Source organism: Eurypyga helias, unplaced genomic scaffold (assembly GCF_000690775.1).
Source record: "Eurypyga helias isolate BGI_N326 unplaced genomic scaffold, ASM69077v1 scaffold23935, whole genome shotgun sequence".
NCBI lineage: Eukaryota > Metazoa > Chordata > Aves > Eurypygiformes > Eurypygidae > Eurypyga > Eurypyga helias.
In genome coordinates, this window is record NW_010251117.1 from 10,321 (window position 1) to 19,071 (window position 8,751).

An 8,751-nucleotide genomic window follows, 5' to 3' on the forward strand; every position below is an offset into this window, starting at 1 on the left:
TGGCCGGGCGCTAGGTGGGGGGTTGGTGTTGTCCCGATTCCCACTCATTCCAGCAGGGAAGGGAGCAGGACTTGCTTTGCTGTGAGGTGGCTCACACTAACGGCCTTTTATTTCCCCCTTGCTGCCCCTGGCTTCCTGCAGGCAATGGTAAGTGTCCCCCACCCCAGTTTCCCTGGGGTCTCAGACATGCCTCGAGAAGCTCTGCCATGTTGGGGCTGAACTGGGAATGTTGTGGGCTACTGAGCTGGTTCCACCTGCTGCAGAGGGAGGTGGCACCTTGCAGCACTGGTAGCACTGGGAGCCCATACAGCCAGCACCCACCCCTATAAGGAGTGGGCACCCGTCCCAGGCCTTTTATAGCCACTGGGACCCCAAAGGAGTGCGAAAGGGACACCCCATGCTCTGCTGTATCTAGGAATTGTGTTTATTTCCCACAGTCTCTGGTCCAGTCCAGGAAAGCAGGAATCACGTCCGCACTGGCCTCGAGCACCCTGAACAATGAGGAGCTGGTAGGTGCTGGGGTTGCCTGGGGTGTGGGGCGGTTATGGTGGGAGGGCTGACACCCAGTCGGCTGGGCCAGCACTGGAGCCGTGGGCTCTGCGCCACACTAGCATCCTCCCCTGGCGATGCCAAAGCAGCAAGGATGCCCACAGCTGCACCTGGGGATGGTGATGTTCAGCCCCTGCCCTGCTTGCCCACACCCAGCAGTGACATTGCAGGTGGCCCAGCCCCTGCGGATGGGGTCTTCACATCCTGTTTCACGGCTCCACTGCAGTATGCTGCCTGAGCTTTCCTCCTCCTCTCTTTTCCCTCCTTCCACAGAAAAACCATGTTTACAAGAAGACCCTGCAAGCCTTAGTGTATCCCATCTCCTGCACGACGCCCCACAACTTTGAGGTGTGGACGGCCACAACCCCCACCTACTGCTATGAGTGCGAGGGGCTGCTCTGGGGCATTGCCCGGCAGGGCATGCGCTGTGCCGAGTGTGGAGTCAAGTGCCATGAGAAGTGCCAGGACCTACTCAATGCTGACTGCCTGCAGAGTAAGGAGCTGTTGCCTGCAGCCTCATCCCTTTACACTTTGGAGGGAGGAGGGAGTGGCCCAGGGGGAGCCAGAGTCCTGCCTTGTGCATGGGAAAATGGTGAGCAGGGCAGATCTGTCCTGGGCAGGGTGTAGACCCCGCCAGGTTTGAATTCCTTCATGCATGGTATGTTTGGGGAGCTCTCTGCTCTCTCCTGGATGCTGCTGGCCCCCTGTGTCTCACCCCTGGCTGTCCTCTCCCAGGGGCGGCGGAGAAGAGCTCCAAGCATGGAGCGGAGGACCGGACCCAGAATATCATCATGGTGCTCAAGGACCGCATGAAGATACGGGAGCGCAACAAGCCAGAGATATTTGAGCTGATCCAGGAGGTGTTTGGGGTCACCAAGACCACGCACACGCAGCAGATGAAGGCAGTGAAGCAAAGTGTCCTGGACGGCACCTCTAAATGGTCAGCCAAGATCAGCATCACAGGTAGGCACCGCCTGCACCTGGCACCATGTACCATGGGGGACCATGTGGGTATCCCCTTGCACAAGGATGCTGCGTGCTCGAACCCCCCTTTTCTCCCTCATCCTGCAAAGTGGCTTCAGTCCCCGGGGCTCTGCTGGGGGGACACAAGGGGCCTGTTGCGGGGATCTTGGTGTGGCTGTGGCACTTACTCCTCTCTCTGTTCTCTCCACTGTGTGTCATGTGGATATGCACGCATGCTGTGCTGTGCCATGCTGCTCTGCAGTTGTTTGTGCCCAGGGCCTGCAAGCAAAGGATAAGACGGGTTCCAGTGACCCCTATGTCACTGTCCAGGTTGGAAAGACAAAAAAAAGGACTAAAACTATCTACGGCAATCTCAACCCAGTCTGGGAGGAGAATTTCCATTTGTAAGTTCATCCCTGGCCCCTCTGTCCTCCTTCCTGGCCAGTCGCGGTCAGGCTGGGCTGTGTAGTCTGTCCCTGTGGGGAGGTGGGGACTTTCATCCTGCCCCAGCTGAGGGTGGAGGGGGCTGCTGGGGTCACTGAGGGTACTGGTTTTATGCCATGGAGGGTTTGGGTCCCAGTGATGGGGCAGATCCAGGCTGCTTTGTACCCAGGCACGGTGCCTGCTGAGCCCACCGAGGATGGTTGGTGCCCCCTATATCCTATCCCTATATTACCCAGTTCCTGCCTATATCCTATCCCTATATTACCCAGTGCCTGCCTGGTGCTGGGATGATCCCTCTTGTTTACGGAAACAGAGGTTGTAAAGAGTCTGGAAAGGTTTCCCTGCTCATCCCGTGACTTGCCCCTTCTCATCTCTCCAGTGAGTGCCATAACTCCTCCGACCGCATCAAGGTCCGTGTCTGGGATGAAGATGATGACATCAAGTCGCGTGTCAAGCAGCGCTTCAAGAGGGAGTCCGATGACTTCCTGGGCCAGACAATCATTGAGGTCCGGACCCTGAGCGGGGAGATGGACGTCTGGTACAACCTCGGTAACTGGCTGCCCTGGCATGGCTCGCTCAGGCTAGGATCCACGTCCCTGTGCTTACTGTGGGGGATGTGCTGCCAGCCTGGCATGGAGGCTGTTGCAGCACAGTGTTCGGTCTGCTGTTAAAAGCACTTGAGAGCCATTGGGATAAAGTGTTTTCCCTGGGTCATTCTCAAAACCCTTTGCACAGGAGGTCTGAAGCACTGGCCCTCTGCAGAGGGGAAACTGAGACACAGAGGGGCCACATCTCTGTAGTGCCTGGAGATGTGGCCAAATCCCACTCTGCAATGCCTTGGTGGCATTGTACCCTGGTCAGGCTGCACTTGGGTCTGGGTGTCCGTCTGACCCTGGCCCTAAGAGCCCCACCGTGCTGGAGCTGACTGCCCCTCTTTGGGGCCAGGAGAGAGCAGAGTTGCTCTGGGGAAGCCTCACATCTCGTTCCCCTTCCTGTACCTCCGCAGACAAGCGGACAGACAAGTCGGCAGTGTCAGGAGCCATCCGACTGCACATCAGTGTGGAGATCAAAGGCGAGGAGAAGGTGGCTCCCTACCACGTGCAGTATACCTGTCTGCACGAGGTGAGCAGCTCAGGCAGGCGTCGGGTGCTTGGCCCCCACCCCAGCAATGCCACCGTGTCACCACTGTCCTGGAGATGTGACAGGACTCATTTGTACCTCCAGAACTTGTTCCACTTTGTAACGGATTTGCAAAACAATGGAGTAGTGAAGATCCCTGATGCCAAGGGGGATGATGCCTGGAAGGTGTACTTTGACGAGACAGCGCAGGAGATCGTGGATGAGTTTGCCATGCGCTATGGGGTCGAGTCTATCTACCAGGCCATGACGTGAGTCCCTTGCACTCCACCCTGCTCAAAGGGGCTGTGCTAGCCCTGAATGTGGGGGGGTCACTGGCATCTTCCTCCTTTGCTGCTGTTCGCATCTGCCTCCCCGCCACGGGTGCAGACATGCTCCCCTAGCTCATGCCCCACCCACATGCCCTTCCCTCCACTTCTCTGTGCGTGCACCCCAAACCCCACGCCCCTTCCTACAGGCAACCCCTTCCGCGGCCCTGCACTCTCACCCTCTACCTCCTTCTGCAGGCATTTTGCCTGCCTTTCCTCCAAATACATGTGCCCGGGGGTACCGGCAGTGATGAGCACCCTGCTAGCCAACATCAACGCCTACTATGCCCACACCACGGCTTCCACCAACGTCTCGGCCTCTGACCGCTTTGCCGCCTCCAATTTCGGGGTAAGTCCGATGGTGCGTAAACACTCCTTCCTTCTTCTCTCTCTTTTCTTGGGAGGGGGTGGGGGGCTCCAGGGGCAAAAAGGGCCATGCAAAGCACCCTGCTCCAAACTGCCGTAGGGGGTCAGCCCCTGATTGCCCTGAAATTCGTCCTGCTCCCATTTTTCAGGAAGGAAAAGAGCCACACCTTCCTCAGAGAAGGTCTAAATTTGCTCCCCAAATTACTATGGTAAAACCATGACTGGAGTTTGATCTGGCTGGGTTGCTAGGCAGCAGTGTGGTAGGAGAGGGAAGGCTTGGTGGCAAAATCCCAAGCAGGTGATGAGGAGCTATCCCTGCAGCTTGGTGGGAGCTTTGCATGGCGTTGTGTGCTTTGGGCGCAGCCCGGGACTGCTGCAAATTCACCAGCCTGTGCCAGCATGCTTGCCCATTGTGTGCGAGGCAGGTTTGTGCCAGGGCTGTGTGCGTCCTTGGGGACATAGGCAAGGCGGTGGGGGTGGGGGCTGAGCTCTTGCCCCAGCTCCCCCTGTGTTGTCCCAGAGGCAGCAGCTAGTTGCTGTGGATGCACACAGGTCAAGCCAGGATCAGTTCCAGCCCCGGGTCAGTCAAAGTGTGGGTAACCAGGGATGCAGCCAGGGCCAAGTGCAGCTCCAGGAAGCGACTGCTTGGCTCACCTCCTGGTTCCCATTGCAGAAGATAGCTAGAGCCAAGCGAGCTGAGCCTCCCGCTCACGCAGAAGGAGGAAATCTTATATATATAAAAAAGCACCTTTTCTCTAACGTGGAGGGTTTTAAAAACTTGTTTCTTTCTCTTTTTTTAGAGAGCCTAAGGTTGGGTCCTAAAGTGCCCGGCCGTGTCGCTTTAACCCTGAGTATCCGTCATGTCCACTTTTAAAGCGCTGCAGCATTCGGTGGTGGGGACGCACGGTCTTGGCCCAGAGCCTGGCTTTGCTGTCTCTGGTGGGCGAGCCGAAGGTTTGCGGTGGCCAGTGCAGGCTGTGGGCTTGGCCGGGCTGTGGCCAGGCGGGTGCAGGACTTGCTGCCCCATCCCATCCCTTGTTCTTGCCTCCAGGACTTGGGGAACTGCTCTGGGCTCTCCAGAGCCCAGTAGGGCAACCCTGACCTGATACAAGTGGTGCTGTGGGGGAAACCTAGGGCTCTCGTGGGAGGCCCATGGCATTGTCAAAAGCCCCGTCCCCCCTCCCCTCCCCCTAAGCAGAGATGCAAAGTGAAATACACCCCAACAGTTTGGGTCAGATGGGCTGCTTTGCTCTCAGCTCTTGATGCCCAGTCTGCAGCCCAAGGTGGGATTTGCATTCTCCTGCCCAGTGCTCCCTGGATGAGATGGGCTGAGCTGCATTAAAGCCACTAGGCCCAAATAGGGACCATCTACCTGGGGCAGGTCCCTGCCCACATTCCTTGATGCAGCCTGGTTGGGGCAGCAAGGAGCCCATGGAGTCATCCACTCCCAGGGCCCATCCTGTCCTGGTCTTGAAGCAGCTCGGCCCCAAATATGGGCGACTGCTGCAGGTGCCCTGCTGCTCTTCCCCTGCCCTTTTCTCCTGAGCTCTTTGAAAGCTTCAATCCTGGGGCCACAAGGCCCAGGGGCATGATCCAGGGCCCCTCCCTCCTCGCTCCTGCCCCGAGCCCAGTCTCGGAGGTGTTCAGGTGGGTAGGGAAGATAGACCAGCCCATCCCCCCTCCAGTGAGAGCAAAGGGGATGCAGGATGTTGCCCCTCACCGTGTGCTCTGGGAGCCATTGACGGCTGCCAGTGAGCCCCAGCCACTGGTGAGGGCACTGTCTTCTCCGTGGGCATCCTGTGATGAAGGAAGGAGGGAGGGAGGGATGGAAAGACAGCAGGACAGCAGGAAGGAGAGGCATAAGCCAGGGACAGCGTGGGCTGGGCTAGGGCCAGAGAGAGCCAGGGGCAGTGGGAAGGGGAGATGGTCCCTGCCGCCTTTCCTCTGTTCACCTGGCTCTGGGGCATTTCTTCGCAGAAGGAACGGTTCGTCAAACTCCTTGACCAGCTGCACAACTCCTTGCGGATTGACCTCTCCATGTACCGGGTAAGGTACCTGTTGTGCCTCAGTTTCCCCACCTGTTTGATAAGATCTAAGCCAAGAGGCAGCCGTTTTCTCCCCCTCCACTCACCCCTGTGAGAATTTTTTCTGCAACTCCACACTTTCCTTTCCCTTTGGCAGAACAACTTCCCTGCCAGCAGTCCAGAACGGCTGCAGGATCTCAAGTCCACGGTGGATTTGCTGACCAGCATCACCTTCTTTCGGATGAAGGTATTGCCGGGGAGCCTGACCCTTGCTGGCAGGGCTGGGGTCACACGGGCCCCGTGATACCTTCTGGGTGGCTGGTTGAGGCTGCAGGTCTGGCTCCAGCACTGCTCCCTCCCTGGACACCCAGGTCCAGGAGCTGCAGAGCCCCCCCCGAGCCAGCCAGGTGGTGAAGGACTGTGTGAAAGCCTGCCTCAACTCCACCTATGAGTACATCTTCAACAACTGTCATGAGCTCTACAGTCGCGAGTACCAGACGGACCCGGTGCGTGGGGCAGGGGGAGCTGGGACATACTGGGATGCTGGGCACTGCGGCAGGACCTTGCTGCCCCCCTGCTGACCTTCTCCATCCCTTGTCCTTCTTTGTGCGATGCTCCTGCTCCCTCTCCAGAGTGCTCAGCCCCTTGCAGAATGAACCCCAAGCCTTGGGCGGGGTTTGAACCCCACTGCAGTGGGGTTGAGACTGGGGCCAGACAAGGGGGGAGCTGTGTGGGGACCTCCAGGGTGTTCCCAGACCCCTCCTGCCTCCCTGTTAACCCCACTTGAAATAGAGCCCCACGGGTGGGGTGACTGGAGCATCCGCTGTGTCCCCATTACTCCAGACTAAGAAAGGCGAGGTACCTCCTGAGGAGCAGGGCCCCAGCATCAAAAACCTGGACTTCTGGTCTAAGCTCATCACCCTGATAGTCTCCATTATCGAGGAGGACAAGAACTCCTACACGCCCTGCCTGAACCAGTGAGTAGGTGCCGGTACAGGGGACCCTGTGCACCCAGGGGGCGTGCCTGCACAGCAGCAAGGGTAACTACCATCCTTTAGAAGTGGTTTGTAACATCCATCCTATTGCCTATGCAAGATGGGGAAACTGAGGCAGGTGGAAGGTGTGGGGGACATGTATCTCCAAGTGGAGGGCTGGTCCACCCTGTGGCCACGCTTTCCCCCACCCCAGGTTCCCCCAGGAACTGAATGTGGGAAAGATCAGTGCCGAGGTGATGTGGAACCTCTTTGCTCAGGACATGAAGTACGCAATGGAAGGTAAGTGATCCCACACTTCCCCAAGATGGGTGAGGGGAGCGCCGGCAGGAGCCACGCTCTTCTCCCACCTCAGCTGTTCCCTGTGCAAACCCATTTCACCCCTCACCAACAAGACACTTAGCTTAAACCTCACCCAAGAGCATTTCCATCTTTACCCCATTCCCCTGGCATCCCCAGAACTGCACTTGGGGGCAACCACCCCCCAGGTTTGGGGCTCAAAGCAACCCCTGTGTGCACTCACTTTGCCTGTGCAGAGCACGACAAGCATCGCCTGTGCAAGAGCGCAGACTACATGAACCTGCATTTCAAGGTGAAGTGGCTGTACAATGAGTATGTCACTGAGTTGCCTTCCTTCAAGAGCCGTGTGCCCGAGTACCCTGCGTGAGTGCAGCCCTTGGAGGGACAGGGGAGGGGTTGCTTCTGGCCCAAGGGCTAGCTGACTGGCCTCACTGGGGATGGGCCTCTCTTCCAGTTGGTTTGAGCCCTTCGTTATCCAGTGGCTGGATGAGAATGAAGAGGTGTCACGGGATTTCCTGCATGGAGCGTTGGAGCGGGACAAGAAGGATGGGGTATGAATAGGAGATGTAGCCAGGGGTGGTCAAGAGGCTTGTCCCTCCATGCCTAGTGTGTCCCCACTGGGGCCAAAATCTTCCCTCCATGCCTCCTGCTGACACTGCCTCTCTCTCCTCCAGTTCCAGCAGACGTCAGAGCACGCACTCTTCTCTTGCTCCGTGGTGGATGTCTTCTCTCAGCTCAACCAGAGCTTCGAGATCATCAAGAAGCTTGAGTGCCCTGACCCCCAGATTGTTGGGCACTACATGCGAAGGTTTGCCAAGGTGGGCAGCTGCCAGGGTGGGGGCCACTGAGCCAGCAGCACCATAGGGACCCCTGGCCAAGGGCTTCTGGGCTCTCTGCCACCTTCCATCCATCTGAAGGCAGCTGTATAGGGCAGAGATTGCACCACCTCTCACAGTGATGCTCAAGTGAAACATGCCACCAACAGTCCTTTGGGCTTTCCCAGCTTTGCTAGCACAGGGGATTAGCTAATTATTGAGTTAATTTGCTAATTAATCAAGATTAATTAAATGTTGCTGGCTCGCTGCAGTTGGGGGGAGTTGTGTGTGGGTTTGATGACTGATACTGCCACAGTTGTGCTGGCGACAGAACTGCTTCTGGAGACCAGATATGATGGATTTGGTTTCCAGGGTCTGTGACCATGTGGCTCCTGGAGCATCTGTGGGGCCAGAAGGTTGAGAGGGGTCCCAGGGTGTATCCAGACATTGGGTTGTTTTGCTGATGTGGGACTCATGGTCTCCTTCTCTCCTTCCTTCTTCGTCTTTGCCGCTGTCTGTGTGGGTCCCATTCCTCATTTGGCTGCAGACCATCAGCAATGTGCTACTCCAGTATGCTGAGATCATCTCCAAGGATTTTGCCTCCTACTGCTCCAAGGAGAAGGAGAAAGTGGTGATGTATCTCCCTTCTGCTTGCCACCTGCCTGGTGCTGCCAGGCAGGACTGTCCCCACATGCTGACCCCAGCCATCACTAGCTCCAGAGCTGGTCCCCATGACACAGATCCTGCCCTCGATCTTTGTCTGAGGACAGTCCCTGAAATGGTGCGAAGCAGGGCCCTGTGATCCCCAGCACAGGGTGAAAGGGACCTGAGGCAGTGGGTAGCTGTTGAAGCC

The 8,751-nt window shown here is 57.5% G+C and overlaps 1 protein-coding gene across 1 annotated transcript in view; it reads left to right on the forward strand.

The window, feature by feature from the left end:
- The window catches only part of UNC13A (unc-13 homolog A (C. elegans)), a gene marked incomplete at both ends in the record, with an annotated part of 20,126 nt that overhangs the window by 10,273 nt on the left and 1,102 nt on the right, over positions 1-8,751 (forward strand). The window contains 18 exons of the mRNA XM_010151915.1: positions 142-147; positions 438-509; positions 823-1,042; positions 1,285-1,512; positions 1,775-1,916; positions 2,336-2,505; positions 2,963-3,078; positions 3,181-3,344; positions 3,600-3,750; positions 5,745-5,813; positions 5,949-6,038; positions 6,163-6,297; positions 6,635-6,768; positions 6,980-7,065; positions 7,320-7,446; positions 7,538-7,634; positions 7,758-7,901; positions 8,446-8,529. Of these exons, the coding sequence (XP_010150217.1) occupies positions 142-147; positions 438-509; positions 823-1,042; positions 1,285-1,512; positions 1,775-1,916; positions 2,336-2,505; positions 2,963-3,078; positions 3,181-3,344; positions 3,600-3,750; positions 5,745-5,813; positions 5,949-6,038; positions 6,163-6,297; positions 6,635-6,768; positions 6,980-7,065; positions 7,320-7,446; positions 7,538-7,634; positions 7,758-7,901; positions 8,446-8,529 (2,235 nt within the window). The remainder of the gene's footprint in view (positions 1-141; positions 148-437; positions 510-822; positions 1,043-1,284; positions 1,513-1,774; positions 1,917-2,335; positions 2,506-2,962; positions 3,079-3,180; positions 3,345-3,599; positions 3,751-5,744; positions 5,814-5,948; positions 6,039-6,162; positions 6,298-6,634; positions 6,769-6,979; positions 7,066-7,319; positions 7,447-7,537; positions 7,635-7,757; positions 7,902-8,445; positions 8,530-8,751) is intronic.